Genomic DNA, 16,495 nt, shown 5'->3' on the forward strand with positions numbered 1-16,495 from the left:
TCACTTTTTATGATTAAAAAAAATTTTTTTTAGGGTCAACGTGGTCACCCACTGCCCAAAGGCTCAGAGCTGGGAGGGGAGCCTGGCCTGTTGTGGGGCTGCCAGGCAGGCCTTCATGAACTCCTCTCTCTGCCCACCTGGTCCCCTCAGAGCCAGCCTCTTCCCTGGCCTGGACCTTGGATCTCAGCCCACCAGGTGGCCCTCTAGGGCCCTGGATGCTGGAGCCTCCACTGACCCCTGCATTATCACTCCTGACTTCACTCTGACCGGACACTAGCAATCACAGCTTCATCATTTGCCACCTTGTGGAATTCTTTCTGCACCTGGCCTCTGAGTGGCCTCCCTCCCGGTTCCCCTCCCAGCCCCCTGGCCACTCCTCCTCAGTCTCCTGGGCAGGCTCCTCCCCATCTTCCCGACCCCCACAGCTGCAGAGGCCCAGGGCTTGGTCCCTTCTCCATCCACCCAAGCCCCCACTGTCTCCAGTCCGGTGGCTGGCAACTCCCAAATGCACATCTCCCCCCCTGGGCCTTAACCCTGAACTCCAGATTCTTCTCTACTCCAGCTGTACCCCCCCACCTCCCACCTAGTTCTCCATTTCAAACTCAGCACACCCAAAACGAACCCTCTGATTTTCTCCCCCCAGACTTGCCCCTTCCACCATCTTGCACATCTGTTAACATCTTCATCCTTCCTGTTGCTTAGACCAAAACCTGGAGGCATCCTCGTTGAAGCCCTCTCAGCATCCTGTCCAACAGCAAATCCTGTTGGTTAAACCTGGAAATGAGTCCAGAATGCACTCACTCACCCTCTGGGCCTCTGCGCTTACCCTGGTCCAGCACCATCCTCTCTTGCCTGGATCCTGCAGTGGCCTCATCTCTAGTCTCCCTGCCTCCACTTCTCTCACTACAGCCGAATCTCAGCAGTGTAGCCAGAATGATCTCCCTAAAGCAGATGTCAGGCCGTGTTGTTCCTCTGCTCAGAGCCCTCAAAGAATTCCTTAGAGTAAAATTCAAAGTTCTCCCCAAAGCCCACAGGGCCCCGCCTGGTCTGGCACCTGCTATCTCTCTCATCAACCTCATCCCCGCGCCTCAGGGCCTTTGCACTTGCAAAGGCTCTGTGCCCCCTGCTCAGATACTCTCATCCTATGTATCTATATGGCTCCCCCACTCCCTCCCTTCGAGTTTCTGCTCAGATGTCATCTTCTTGGTGAGGTCTTCCTTGGCCACCCTATAAAAAGCAGCCCCTCCTCATTCCCCTCTGCTTTTCCCTCCCCTGCTTTACCCTTTCTCTGCAGAACTTGACTATATTTTAATATGCTTACTTGTTTATCAATTGCTCTCTCCCAGAATATCAGCTCCATAAGAGCAGGGATCTTTGGTCTGCTCACTGCTCTATCTCCAGCTTCTAGAATGGTGCCCAGCACACAGTGGGCCCTCACTAAATATCTGTTGAACATGTCTCCTGAGCTCTAGTTATCTCCGAGCACGGTTACAGGCTTTGCATCATTCCTTCCTCTCTTCCTCATCAAAGCGCCTTGAGGAAGGGACTGCCATTTTCGTCTTATAGTTGAGTAAACTGAGGCACCAAGAACTTAAGTGACTGGTTGGCCAGGGAGTGGCAAAGTCAGGATTCAAGTCCAGGCAGGTTGATCATAGGGCCTGCGCCCGAAACCACTGGGCTACTCAGCATCTTGGCGCTGTTCTCAAGACTCGAGCTCTTGAAGTGTCTTCCCACTTGCCTGAATTCTGCAGGCTGCCAACGACTCGGGGTCAGAGGATGTCCTGTCCCCAATTCCTGCTCAGTCCTCCTGGCCCTGCCAAAGGCTGTTCCCCAGACTTTCTGCCACTCAAGCCCCCAAGCCAGCGTCCAGTTCTGCTGACAGAGGTCATTCAGCAAGGGATTCTGGGGGCAGTTTGGAACGCCAAGTCTCTGCCCATCAATATGTTATTAGGCACTAATGGGGTCCCAACTGCTGATTAAACCCAGCCCTTGCCCCTTGTCAGCCTTCACCTGCAAGGACAGTTACTGGCTCCGAGAGAAAACTAAAAATAAGCTGTAAGGGAATTACCCAGAAACGTCAGTCTGTGCAGCTGTCCCGGCTGAGGAGCAGCCAAGAGAAGGAGCGGGACTCTGGGGTCCGGGAGAGGACAGGAGCCAGGTCTCGAGAAGCAGCATCCTGAGCCCCGCTTTCTCTCTCCCCAGTATCTGGTCTCTTACCACATCCATTGGCACTGTCTTCTCTGTTTCCAGAATCCATCCACTTCCTCATCACCTCCACGGCCACCACCTGGTCCTACCACCCCTGTCTCCTTCTTGGCGTCCCTGCTTCTGCCTTTGCTCCTCAGATCCCGTCCCGCCTCTGCTTAGAACGCTCCCAGGGCTCCCACCTCACCCAGAGAAAAATCCCAAGTCCTTACTTCCTGGGACCCCCAGGTCCTCCATGATCTCTTCCCTCACTCCCAGCGCCACCCCCTCCCCACTCTGCTTCAGCCACACTCAACTCCTTGCCGTTGCTCAAACACTGGGTATGATCCAACCTCAGGGCCTTTGCACTTGTGGTTTTCCCCACTTGGAAGGTTCTATTCCCACATCCCTCCCAAGCTCCCAACTTCAGCTCTTTCTTATCAGCCAAACATCTCCTCAGAGAGGCCTCCCCGATCCCCTGTGCTACAGGAGACCCCCAGGATCTCTCTATTCATGACTCCATTTTACATCCTGCATATCCACATCTAAAATCACCCTATACATGTGTTTCTTTGATTGTCTGCCCCACCCCCACAGCCAGCGAAAACACAAGCAATGAAAGCAGGTCTTTGAGGCCTATGGGAAGTACTCAAAGGAGCTTTTATTTTATTTTATTTTTTTAAAGATCTTATTTATTTATTTGACAGAGAGAGAGCGAGAGAGAGGGAACACAAGCAGGGGGAGTGGGAGAGGGAGAAGCAGGCTCCCCACCGAGCAGGGAGCCCAATGCGGGGCTCGATCCCAGGACCCTGAGATCATGACCTGAGCCGAAGGCAGACGCTTAACGACTGAGCCCCTCAAAGGAACTTTTAAATAATTCTTCAAAATAACTGTTCTGTATATTCCAAAAATGTCAAGGTCATGAAAAACAATGAAAGGCACAGACACTGTTCCATATTAAAGAAAACTCAAAAGACAGAATGACTAAATGCACCATGTGGTCCTGGATTGGCTGTCAGACCAAGATGAGCCAGTATCTGGTCTATTACCACATCCATTGGCACTGTCTTCTCTGTTTCCAGAATCCATCCACTTCCTCATCACCTCCATGGCCACCACCTGGTCCTACCACCACTGTCTCCTTATTGGTGTCCCTGCTTCTGCCTTCTGTCCCTTACTGGGACAACTGGCCAAACTGGAATAGAGACTGCCTATTAATTAATGATCCTGTGTCGGGGTTAACTGTCCTGAATGTGATCATTGCACTGTGTCATGGAAGGGAAAATTCTTGCTCCAGGAATGTATGCTCAAGTAAATGAGGGGTAAAGAGCCATGATGTCTGCAACTTATTTGCAAATGGTTCAGTAAAATAATCAGGATGGAGGGAGGAGAAGGAGGGGAGAGGCAAAGGGAGAAAGTACATGCGATAAAATGTTCAAAATTGGGAAATCAAGGGGAAATGTATATGTGTCTATTAAGCTATTCACACAGCTTTTCTCTCAGTTTGACATTTTTCCAAATTAAAAAAACAACTGAATACTGAATGAACGATCCTGTTCGAGCTAACGGTCTGACAGTCTGGAAAGCCAGGGAACTGACCGCTGGGTCTGTGTTCACCTACCCACGCCCACACTCGTGCGGACAAACACTCCCCAACGCACACAGCCACGCACGCGCACTTGTATGCCGACGCCCAGGCGTGCGGGCGTGTGCCCGACAGCACCCATAGGCGCTGACATGTGCAGCCACACCTGCACGCCCCTCCCCCCCACCCCCGCACGGCCACGCCCACCTGTGTGGCCCAGAGCTGCAGCACCATGGCCCGGGCCTGCATGGCCTCCGCCACGCCTGTCTCCTCCAGGTGCAGCAGGTAACTCTCCAGCCAGCGGCTCCGGTGGGCCCGGGTAGCCAGCCGGGCCGGGGACAACAGCTTCCACAGGCGATGTTTGACTTGGCACGCGCGGTCCTTATCCCCTACAGGGCCAGAGCACAGAGGGTGGGGCTTACAGATCTCCCCCCCACCCCCGCCCCAGCCCGGGGCCACCCAGCCGGATGTCCCTTGAGGCCAAGGGTCTGCTGGTGAGTGTCACTCCTTGCAGGGGGGTGAGGGGTGGAGAAAGAGGCTCCAGGGAGGGCCTTTGAATGCTGACCTGTTATTGCCTGTCCCCCCCCCCCCCCGCCGCCAGGGGACAGGCATAAAGGGCCTCTTTGGTTTTATTCGTGTCTGTGTCTCCAGCACCTGGCCCACAGTCAGTGCCCCGTCAGTATGCCCTAAGTGAATGGTGCTTCTTATGCAGCAGGGGAAGGAACACAAAACACAGAGCGGCATTCTCCCTTCCCAGGGTCTGATCCCAAAGCAACGCCCCCCATGTGCCCTGGAGGACCCTACGAGCAGATTCAGCACAGTGGCGTTCAGGAGACACCGGGAAATAACCTAACTGCCATCAAGTGGGGACAGATGCGCCTGGGGTCTCATACTCAACTACCTCCGGGGAAGGCAGGGAAGGTAAATGAGGGAGGAGGGCCAGGGAGGGGCCATGGAGAACAGGAGGGGTGGGGTGGCCTCGTCTCAGCACCACAGGCCTGACACACCAACTTGGCCCCGCATGGCCAGGAGCCTGAGTTTTCAGAAGACGATGTAAATCCAGATGTTCATATGGAATCTCCCCGTTTTTTAAGGTTAGCATCTGAGCAAGAACTGCGCATCACTGCGCAGGCCACAAAAGCATCTCTGAAGGTCAGCTTTGGCCCTCTGATCGCCAGCTGATATCACCATGAAATAAACATCGGCAGGTCATGCTCGGGAGCACCGCGCTGCGGTGGAAACTGTATACAGATCCAAATGGGCCCATGAGGGCAGACCGTTGAGGGTGTGAAGCCAGGTGCTTATTATTTATACGGTGTGTTAACGCTACAAGATGGTGCTGTCGTTACAAACGCATGTACAAATAAAAGATTTGGTTCTTCCATAATCACCCCTTGGAAAAGCAGATGTTGCTTTGGGTTGTTACAAAGTTCCCAAACACTAGAAACTTTCTCCTTGCCTCTTTGGAACCACAAAGCAGTGTTTCAGGAAGACCCATCCATCCAATGGTTCTAAACTGGGCTGCATCTTACAGGGCATTTGAAAAGGTGGAAAATGTAGGCTAGGCTCATATTAAAATACACATATATTTTAAGCATCTTAGTTACATTTTCAAATTATATGCTCCATATGCTCTTCTTCAACCTCTAGACCCTTTGAGGTGATATCCTTCTCAATTTAAAGCAATGAGCCCAACTTTTCATCAACTACATTATCTTCCTGTGTTTCTTAATTCTGGGGGCACTGGAGAATCATCCAGAAGCTTTGAAATGTCTGGATGCCCAGGTCCCACCACAGAACAATCTTGCCAGAATCTCGGGGGGGGGTGGGACCTGGGCAAGTGGAAGGTTTCAGCAGGTGACTGGAGGATATAGGAATTGTTGAAGTGCCCCCGGTTGATGCTCATTCTGGATGCTAATAAGAATTATCTGGTGAAATAGCTAAAGGAAACAGAAATTGAACATGGATTTGGAAATGACTGGCATTCTTTGAGGCCTGACAGCACAGCTACAAACCTTGAATATCCCTGTCAACACAGCTCTTAAGGATGACTTTAAAAAGCAATGCAGTAGGGGGGCACCTGGGGGGCTCAGTCGTTAAGCGTCTGCCTTCGGCTCAGGTCATGATCCCAGGGTCCTGGGGTCGAGCCCCGCATCGGGCTCCCTGCTCAGCGGGAAGCCTGCTTCTCCCTCTCCCACTCCCCCTGCTTGTGTTCCCTCTCTCGCTGTGCCTCTCTCTGTCAAATAAATAAATAAAATCTTTAAAAAAAATAAAAAATAAATAAAAAGCAATGCAGTATGAAAAGACAACCAGCAGAATGAGGGAAAATATTTGCATCACGCATCTGATAAGGGTCCAGTATCCAAAATATATAAAGAACTCCAACGATTCAACAACAACAAAAATCCACCCCACCTCTCAACTCCTCAGTTTTCACACTTGTAAACTGGGATAACATGAATTCCCATGCAAAGGGTTATGCAGGAATTGAATGTGTTAACCTATAGAGCACAGAGAGCAATGCCAGGCATAGACAGGCCTAGTAAACAGTAGCTATATTATTAAATAAAGCTAATGAATGTTAGCAAATTGTTAGTCCCTGGAGAATATATTCACGTACTCTTTCTCTAATTAGGAACTAATAATTTGTGAAATAAGGAACACAGAGTTCGCAGCCAGGGAGACCCAGGTAGAAATCCTAGCTCTGTTCCTTCTTAGAAAGATGATCTTGTGCAAATAATTTGGATCTCCAAGCCTCAGTTTCCCCATCTGTAAAATGGAGGCAACCTAGCTCATGGGATCATGAGTGCTGTGATTCAGAACTGCCAGGCACTTGTTTCAAATCCCAGACCTCCCCTGCTGTGTGGCCTTGGCTGAGGTCCTGTCTACCTCTGGGCCTCAGTGTCCCCATCTGTAAAACGAGGGGCTCAGACTACAGTACCTCTCAGGTTTTTCCTCAGAAGCCCATCTGTTCCCTAGGAACCTGGGGGCACCGTCCAGAGAGGGACATATCCTTAAAGTCTTGTGTTTTCCCTTTGAGATGTATTAGATTTTTGCATTAGACTCTGTGCCTTTAAAATACGAGTACCTTTCCCCCAAAAAAATATTCAAGGAAAAGAGGCCCCTCCCAAATAATCCAGCAAAATGAATGTTCCGGCATATTTAGCTTGGGGCTCTAGTTAACTGCCCCCAATTCCCTCCTGCATGAGAAGCATCAGACTCAGTGACCTAAGGGTCCCCCAAACGGTCAATTTTCTTTTAAAATATGTTTGTATTTTTAACAGTGCAGGGAGGAATACTGCATGCACCTGGTAAAAAAAAAAAAAATAAGAAAAAGCTAGCTGCTCTAAGAGTTCAAATGGGCATCTTCATCTCATCTCAGCCTCCTGAGAAGCAAAAATCTATACATGTTCCCACATTCTTACAAAACAGGGATGTTAACGAAACTTATTTTGGTGCTCATTTCACAATATATATAAGCCATTATGCTGTGCACCTCAGACTTGTACAGTGTCATGTGTCAATCATAGCTCAGTAAAATGGGGAAAAAATTAAAATAAAAAACCTCACAATATGCGCACTCTTCTGCACGTTTTTCATAAGAGATTTCATCCTATAACAGTATATCCCATTCTGCTTTAGGTTGCACAGTTTTCCTCTATGTGAATGCATAATTTACTTCATCAGTCCCTACTGGGGAACATTTAGGCTGTTTGCCGCATTTGCTGTTATGAGCAACGGGGCAATGAATATCTTTGTGCATCTCTAGACATGTGCTAGGATAATTCCTAGTAGTGGAAGTTCAGGATCAAAGGAATGGGCCTTTCTGTTCTGATAGGTTCTGCCAAATCACTCTTCCAAAGAGGCCGCACTCTTCACAAGCCCAACAAGGTCTGGGGAGCTTTGTCCCCCAGCCTCGAGCCCCAAGATGAGAAACCTTCCCCGACACTGCCACCTGCTGCCCGCACTGGAAAATGCAGCCTTCCTATACAGGGCCCAGAGCTGCTTCCTGAATGACGCAGGGTCCCTGGTAGTCTCTGTATGGAGGAAAGAGCAATGGAGAAACCACTCTTGCCTGGAGAAGCAACTGGTGCTGGGATGTGCCAGGTGCCTTGTCAGGTGCTTTACACACAGGATTTTGCAATCAGACCAAGTTTTCATTTTGCTGGCTCTGCGACCTCCCAGCTGTGTGTCCCTGACAAATGACTTCACCTCCCTGAGCCTTAGTTTCCCTACTTGCAAAATGGGTATAATAATGCCAACCTTTTAGCCTTGACGGCAGGATTCAATGAGACAAGGAGTTGTTTCTAAAAGGATGGGAAGAGGCAACTCACAGAGAGGAAAAGCAAATGACTGGTGAAACACGAAAAGCTGTTTCATCACAGTGGTCAGGGAAATGCCCATAAAGCCAGATGCTCTTTTTTTGCCCATCAGATTGGTGAGGTTTTAAAGGCTGATAACTGCTTGTTGACAAGGTTGTGGGGAAATGCAAATTAAAACAACAAGTTACCCGCCTCTGCCCATCAGATTGGCAAACAAGTAGAAAGACTGATAACATCTGGTGGGGAATGAGCCGACTCCCTCCCTTCGGGCAGGCCTATTAATTGCTCCATGGTTTTGGAAATGATGTGGCAGCAGGGAACAAGAATTTTAATGTGTATGCCCTTTGACGTGGCAAACCCACTTCCAGGAAACTGTCAGAGAGGAATAAAATCACCAGATGGTAGAGAATAGACAAGTACAATGAAACACAATACTAGCCATACGTAAACACACGCGCGCACACGCACACACACACACACACACACACGGAAACAATTATAAATATCCATTGGAGGGGGATGGCTGCCTAAATACTGGCAAGCAAGAGCTGCAAAGATGTCTCAATTCTTCTGCATGTTGATTTTATATCCTTCTACTTTGTTAGAGTCTTTTTTGTTTGAGTTAGTTTTACCATAGATTTCCTGGGGTTTTCCCAGCATAGCGTCAGATCTTCTGCAAACAGGGAGAGTTTTACATCTTCTTTACCCATTCTTATAACCAGTAGTTGATTTCTCTTATCTAATTGCATTGGCTTACACCACTAGAAGATGTTTGTATTGACAGGGAAGAATACACAGCTATAGTGATAGGTTAAAAATAAAATCGAATTGCAGACAACAGATATAATCCCTTTCTAAAATACACAGTGACACTCTAGATACGTATATTTGTCTCTATCTGTAAAATACACTATTCCTATAAAACAGTGTGAAGGGATATATACCAGCATGTTAACATTGGTTTCCACAGGAAGCTGGGCTTGGAAAAGTATTATTACTCTTACTGTCTACATCTTTGAATTAACCACAAGAATGTTTCTTTCTTTCCTTTCCTTTTTTTTTAAAGATTTTATTTATTTGAGAGAGACAGAGAGAGCATGAGCAGGGTAGGGGGAGAGGGACAAGCAGACTCCCCACTGAGCCCAACATGGAGCTCCATCCCAGGACCTGAGCTGAAGTCAGAGGCTTAACTGACTGAGTCACCCAGGTGCCCCAAGAATGTTTCTTTCTTAATTTAAACAATCTAATGTGTTAAAGTTTGGTTTTTAAAAATTACATAAAGGAAATGGGGTGATGAGCTGTTGAGAGCACTGAATGAGACCATGCTTAACCTGGCATCTGGCTCATAGAAAGTGCTCAACACAAAAGTGTTTTTTCTTATTACCTCAGCCATTCCTAACAGTCACCCTGTAGGAAGACCCTATTGTTCTCCCCATTTTACAGATGAGATTGTTGAGGCACAGGGACAATATATAGGATCCAGTAAACCATGTCGAGCCATCTGAGCTGAGAGTCTGTCTCAATCACTCCCCTCAACTGCCCCCCAGAGAAAGGACCTGGGGCAAAAAGAAGTTAAGTAACTTGCCCAAAGTCATCAGTGCAGAAGCCCGACAGTAGGGATTTGAATCCAGGTTTTGCTGCAAGTGTCTGAGTCCAAGACGCACATTATTTCTCAACCTTCCTGTAGCACTTGTCATACATGCAGTTTCCTGGCCTCCCTGGAGACTTGGATTCAGCTGGACCGGGATGGAGCCTGGGGACTTGTATCATTAACGAGGGCCCCAGGGGATTCTTCTCACTAGGTAGTTTGAGACACAGTGGCCAGAAGACAGTGCAGCCCAGTGGTTCCCATGGCCCCATGTACTGAATCCTGCCAGAACCTCTTTACCAATACTGAGTCCCCTCTGGTGCCACAAAAATAAATGGGGTGGATTTTCACAAACCCAAGTGGAAATACTCATGGGGTTCCATGAACATGCTAAGTGGCAGAACAATTGCTTCAATGTGCAAGATCAATGTCCTAAGAGTGGAGGGCTGATAACTAAGAGAAATGAAGGCATGTGTGCCACAAAAGACACAGACAAGAACAGCCTAATTCACAACAGCCCCAAACTGGGAAAGACCCAGACATCCATCAACCAGGGGATGGACAAACAAATCGTGGTACATCACTAACAAAATGCTATGCTACAACGAAAACAGACTACTGATACATATGGCAACCAGGCCGAAGCTGACAGACAAGAAGTTGAGTGACAGAAGCCAGACACAGAAGGGCACACACTGTCTGATTCTATTTATGGGAAGTTCAAGAAAGGTAAAACTAATCCGAGGTGAGAGGAGCCCCTCCAGTGGCTCCCTCTGTGGGGTGGATATTGAGTGGGAAAGGACATGAAGCATTTAGATTTACCTCTCAGCTGTGCATTTAGGACCTGTGTGCTCTCCTCTATGAAAATTATGCCTCAGGGAAAAAAAGTATTAAAAACCTTTAAAAATAGAATAAATAAACCACACAATGAGGTCTCCAGGCCTTACTGCAGATGTGCTGTATCTACCAGGAACCCCAGCTCTGGCTCGAGCCCTGCCCCCCACCACTGTGTTCTTGCATATGCCCAGTGATAGAGATCTCACTGCTTCCCAGGGTGAGAGACTGTCCTTCCTCCTAGGTTGTCTGTGATCCTTCAGCTGGAGTGTGGGCTCCCCCTGAGTCCCTCTGTCTGCCACACCACCCACCATGGCCCCCCACGGTGCTTACCCACTGACAGGGAGCCACGTGCCAGTTTGGGGAGCAGCAGGTCGAGCTGGCGGAAGGTGTGGAAGACATCGGCTGAGTGGGCGCGGTCCTGGGCCTGGCTCTTCTGGGTACGTGGCAGAGCCTCGACTCCGTACAGAGTCAGGTAGCCAGCTCTGCGGGTGGCAAACAGTGGGTCAGGGGGTCTTCCTTGGACACACGTGGCGAAACCCTCCCACAGTGGCCTTACAAGCTTTTCTTCATGCATGCAGCTAATGAGCACCTGCTTTTCCTACTTTATGCCAGACTGTTCTGGGCCAGGGAGTCAGCAATGGAGAAAACAAAGCCCTCAAGCCCTCAGGGTGTGGCCCCTCTCGTGTGGGACACAGACAGCAGGTGATAGAGGAACCGGAACAAGTGACCTATCAGCCGATGCTCAGAATATGGGGAGGGGCTCAGAGTACGAAGAGTCGGGGGGAGGGGGTGTTGCGTGGGTTCAGGGCAACATCCTGAGCCAGGAAGGAGACGCAGGCAGGGTTGAAGAGCAGCGAGGAGGCTGATGAGGCGGGAACAGAGTGACTGAGGGGGCAGCAGGGCAAGACGGAGGCACCAGTCAGGAAAAGAGGCTACTGCCCCTGGAGGGGGAGTCAGGGCAGGCTCCCTGGAGGAGGCAGGGTCTGAGGTGAGCAGGGAGAAGGGGAGAGAGAAGAGGTGCGGGCCAAGGGCACAACCTGGGCCAAGGCTCAGAGCCGAGGGGGCAAAAGCATGGTCCGGTCAGAGAGCTGCCAGGTGTTGCTGGTCCAGGCACTGGAGCTGGAATATGAGGGGACGGAGCACAGCCGGGGGGTTGGCAAGGCCAGGGACGCAGGGCAGGGGCCTGGGTGGCCATGGGGAGAAGCTTGGGCTGCACCTGAAGGGCGCTGGGGGTCTGAGCGTGGGACGGGGCGTGGCGGGGTGTGGACAAAGGATGAGACACAAGAGGAAGCATGAGCCCTTGCGCACACGCACACACACACATACGCTGCCCACAGGGATGCTCTTAAAGAAAACGTTTACACCACCAGCCACTTGTAACTGCTCCAAAAGCCCAGCCCCACTGGCCTCAGTCCTGGGAGAAAAACCACAGGTTTTCACTTTTTCCATGTGGTGGGAGGGGCTGGACTTCTGCAGAGATGCCACGGGAGCCCTGACCTGTCCCCCATCAGCTTCTCCTCGTCCCTGGATCTCCCAGGAGAGGGACTTTCCCGAGGAAAGGGCGGAAGCCGGAATGAGGGAGGGTGGGGGCCGAGAGAAGCCTGTCTAGTCCCACTCTGTCCCTCATCTGTGCAGTGCAGGCTCCTGCAGATCTTCAATCAATGTTCGATGGAGGGATAGGCAGAAGGATTGGAGAGTGTGTGGATAGATGGGTGCGTGGGTGGATGGATGGAGGGAGGGAGGGAGGGACAGGAGAGAGGGAGGGTAGGTGGATGGATGATTAGAATCTGATCCTGAGAACACGGATCTTGGGAGAAACTATAGGCTCATCATGATTTCGAGCTCCGTCACCCAGGCTACTACTATGCCCCCTTTCCCCTGCATCCCTTTCCCTCATCCGGCCTGGCTTCCATGCCCCGCAGAGATGGAGAGTTCACGACCTGCCCATCCCACTGCATAGGCAGCAACTCTTCCCTCCGAACAGTGGACCCTCCCAGGGTCAGACCTGTGCCTCTGCATCGTCCTTGCCCCCTGCCCCTCCAGTCACGTGAGGCCCCGGGGCCCTGTTCTCCATACCAGTGCCCCCAGTTTCCTTACAGCAGAGTTGTAAAGGTGCAACTCACAAACTGGATTCAGTCCACCAACGTGTTTGGTTTGGTGAAGCGAGTTTTCCTATGAGCAAACTGAACGACTGGGAAAACCACACAAAATCTGGATGCCCCCTCATCTCATCTTGAAAAAGGAATCTCTCCCCCGCCCCCCCCCCCAGCCTGCAGTCCCACCTGGTAACCCTGGGCAGCCAGGGAGTCACAGCTGTCCCCCTTATCCAGGAACGATCTGGGTCGGCCAGCCCTGTGGTCGCTGGTCCCATTTACACCAGTGTTTTCCATAAGGCAGAGAACCATTTCCCTGTGTGTGTGTGTGTATACATACATACATATACATATATATATATATTTCTATGAAAAATAAGCAATGAAAAATAAACCATATAAAACCCAAGAAGGCCATGAGGTTTTCCACTGTGGAAGTGAGGGTCCCTCCCGTGGCACCTGCACGTCAAAGTGACACGGGACAGGGCGGAAGACAGAATAAATCATGGTGCGTAAACACACATGACCTGTAGGTGGTGCTAGGAGCCAGGAAGAAAAATAAAGCTGGCATGGAGCTGGGTAAAGAGAGGGGGCCATCCTATTAACTGGGGTGTCAGGAGAGCCTCTCTGAGGTGGTTATCACTTGACAGGTGAATGAAGTGAGGCAAGACCCATGCAGACATGCAGGGAACGGCATTCTCAGGCAAGGGAACAGAAAGTGCAAAGACCTTGGGGCAGGAGTGTGCTGGGCTGGGGCCGATGAGGCAGGATCCTGTAGCCAGGGTTAGAACTTTGATGGGACGGTGAGTGAGGCAGGAGTGCCACAGGATGGGTTGGAAGGAGTAAGTGGTGGCATCTCATGGTTTGGGGGGACACAAGCCTGCACCTCCTGTCATCCAACTCACTCATTCCCTTCCTATCTCAGGGGCTGCAGACAGCACTAAAAAGGCCAAGTCCACCAGGCCAGGAAACAGAAGCTCCAGCCCAGGCCTCAGATCCTGAAGACACAGGGATCCATTTACACGTGACCCTCCCCAACCCCACATACACACATGGCTATTACCAAGGCTGTAAACGGACTCGGCTGCCACCACATCGCCCCCACTTCCCCCCAATGCCACAGCCTCCTCCCTGACTTCTTTTTCTCACAAAAGGATATAGGGTGACAGGAGCCAGGGGACATGGGAGACACCCTGCTGTGAATTTGCTGTGTGGTTTTAGCTGCTCCTCTCTGGACCTCAGTCTCCCCGATCCCACAATGACGGAGTGGAGTGGACCAGCATCACCCAGATGAATTATAGCCCTGATGGTGTTTGCACCACTCCAGGGTGACAGGAGAAAAATGCGGACCGCTTACACAGCAAGGGTATGCTTGAAAGTGTAGGCTCTGCGGGGCCGCCCGAGTGGCTCAGTCGGCTGGGTGACTGACTCTTGATTTCAGCTTGTCATGATCTCGGGGTTGTGGGATCGAGCCTCATGTTGGGCTCCGTGCTGAGCATGGAGCTGGCATGGGATTCTTTCTCTCCCTCTGACCTTCCCCCCGCTTGCTTACTCTCCCTGCCTCACAAATCGATCAATAAATTTTTTTTGAAGATTTTATTTATTTATGTATTTATTTGACAGAGAGAGACACAGCGAGAGAGGGAACACAAGCAGGGGGAGTGGGAGAGGGAGAAGCAGGCTTCCTGCTGAGCAGGCAGCCCGATGTGGGGCTCGATCCCAGGACCCTGGGATCATGACCTGAGCTGAAGACAGACGCTTAACGACTGAGCCACCCAGGTGCTCCTAAATAAAATCTTTAAAAAAAAACGCGTAGGCTCTACAGGCAGCCCCGCCATGACCCCAAATGATGCGACTCTGGGCAAATGCCTTAGGCTCTCCGGGCCTCAGTTTCTTCATCTGTCAAATGGGGTTTGTAAAGTTCCAGCCTCGTGGAGCTGTTGCGAGGGTGAGAAGTGTCAACGCACATTGAGCCTACATGTGAGCACATACGTAGGTGTCATAAACGTACCTGTGTGCCCATTTGCGTCAGCGAATGCCTGTCTTTTATTCTGAAACTCTGTCTCTAGTTTTTGTGAAGCAGTTGAAATGGCCTTCGGTTTCTGAAATGCTGGTCAGTTAACGGCACCACCAGAAGTCCGCGGGCTGTCCTTCCTGCTCTTTCCCGTCCCACTGTGCCTACGCTGCCCGCCCCTGCCCCATCAAATCCTCAGCAGGTCCTGCCAACTCCGCCCCCAGAGCTACCCCTTTGTCACCATCTCCCAGTCACCTCCGGGTCCAGGCTCCTGTTCTCTCACCCGGGCAAAGCCAACAGCCTCCTAACGAGTCCCCCGCCAAGGTTAGTCTCTGTCTGCAGCCAAAGAGAGCTTTAAACCCCAAGCCCAATCATGTCACGTCCCTGCCTAAACCCGCAGTGTCACTCATCTCACTTAGAATAAATTCCAAAGGCTTTCCCGGCCTTGAGGCGCTGTGAGACCCGGTTTCCAAAAGCTAAGTGCTCTGACCTCATCTTAACCCCACCGCCTCGGCTCGCTGGGCTCAGCCGCACTGGTCCTCTGGCCAAGCGTCCTCCTTCCTCTGCCACTCTGCCCCTGCAGGCTCCTATGTCTACAGTCTCGGCATGGGGGGCATTTGTAGCCAGCCCCCAAGTCTGGGGCCAGACCCTCGGGGAAGCCCTCCTTTTCAGTCTGGTTAGAAGAGCCCCGTAGGCGCTATTGCCCTGTCTGCTGATCTCCGCTGCCATATTCGCCACTCTTGGACATATCCACCTTTATTTATTGGTTTATGATCTGTCTCTCTGACTCATGTTAGCTCTGTGAGTTTCGGGTCATTGTCTTTCCCCAGCTGTGTTCCCGGTGCTTGGAATCGTGTCTGCCGCTGCCAAAGGAAGGGACATTGGGTGGCGCGGTTTGTAATCTAAGTTTACAAGATCTGATAAAAAGTTCAAGTCCTGGGTTGGTCTCCCAAACATTGTGTTTTCCTGGTCTGTGAAGTCCAAGGCTTGGAAGCCACAGGACAAGATGGTCTCTAAAACTTCGTTCTGCTATCCCATCTCTGAACACCTGGCAAGGCCCCCCTCCCTGACACGTGCCTCCTTTACACCTCGTAGCCTGAGCCAGGCGAACACGCGGGGTCCCAGATACAACAGGTCATCTTGTAGTCTTTGCTTTGTGTGTCCCAAACTGTTTCCCCACCCACAAAGTCTTCATGGTTCCCGTGGCCACTGTTAGTGGCTGACCCAGGTCTGGAGAGCTGGGCGCCACTCCCGAGACGGGGAGCCACCCTGGCTCACCTGAGCAGGCAGCTGTAGGAGAAATCGAGGAGACCCATCTCACGCCAGCCACCGGCCTCTTCTGTGGTGTCGCCCAGCAGGACGGTGAGGAGGTTGGTATACATGGCGTCCGTGAGGGCTTGGAGGTCCCTGTGGAGGGTCCTAGGGCAGGGAACAAAGTAAGGGTACGGCCTCCAAAGGGAAACATATGCACACAGGCGCCCCCCATCCCTAAACCTCCCAGGGCTCCGGTCCCTCGTTGCCAATGGGAGCCTGTGGACAATTGGCCTAAACACGATAACATTATTATCATTACTATCGTCATCAATGACAATGGCAGTTGCTCTTTATTGTGCCAAGCACCATGATCTCATTTCATCTTTTGACAACTCTAGGGATCACAGTTACTATCATGCCACCCATTTTACAGACAGAGAAACTCAGGGACAGAGAAGAACGTGACCTTCCCAAGGTCACACAGCCAGTAAGCGATGTAGCTGGGATTGAAACCCTGGTCCGCCCAACCCCAGAGTCTGAACCATGACAGTCTGTCCCTCCTCAGGACATACAAGCTCGGATAAGGAACCCACACACTTCTGGAAGAGAGAGAACTAG

The 16,495-nt window shown here is 51.1% G+C and overlaps 1 protein-coding gene across 1 annotated transcript in view; it reads right to left on the minus strand.

Annotated features, from left to right (window-relative positions):
* Positions 1 to 16,495, minus strand: part of PTGIS (prostaglandin I2 synthase) — a 37,882-nt gene that overhangs the window by 8,942 nt on the left and 12,445 nt on the right. Inside the window, exons 4-6 of the mRNA XM_028125249.2 lie at positions 15,902 to 16,042; positions 10,847 to 10,998; positions 3,977 to 4,158 (exon numbers count right to left, since the gene is read on the minus strand). Of these exons, the coding sequence (XP_027981050.1) occupies positions 3,977 to 4,158; positions 10,847 to 10,998; positions 15,902 to 16,042 (475 nt within the window). The remainder of the gene's footprint in view (positions 1 to 3,976; positions 4,159 to 10,846; positions 10,999 to 15,901; positions 16,043 to 16,495) is intronic.

This window comes from Eumetopias jubatus, unplaced genomic scaffold (assembly GCF_037043125.1).
Source record: "Eumetopias jubatus isolate StellerSeaLion01/CBP00866 unplaced genomic scaffold, mEumJub1_p1.0 scaffold_9, whole genome shotgun sequence".
In the NCBI taxonomy this organism is placed as follows: domain Eukaryota; kingdom Metazoa; phylum Chordata; class Mammalia; order Carnivora; family Otariidae; genus Eumetopias; species Eumetopias jubatus.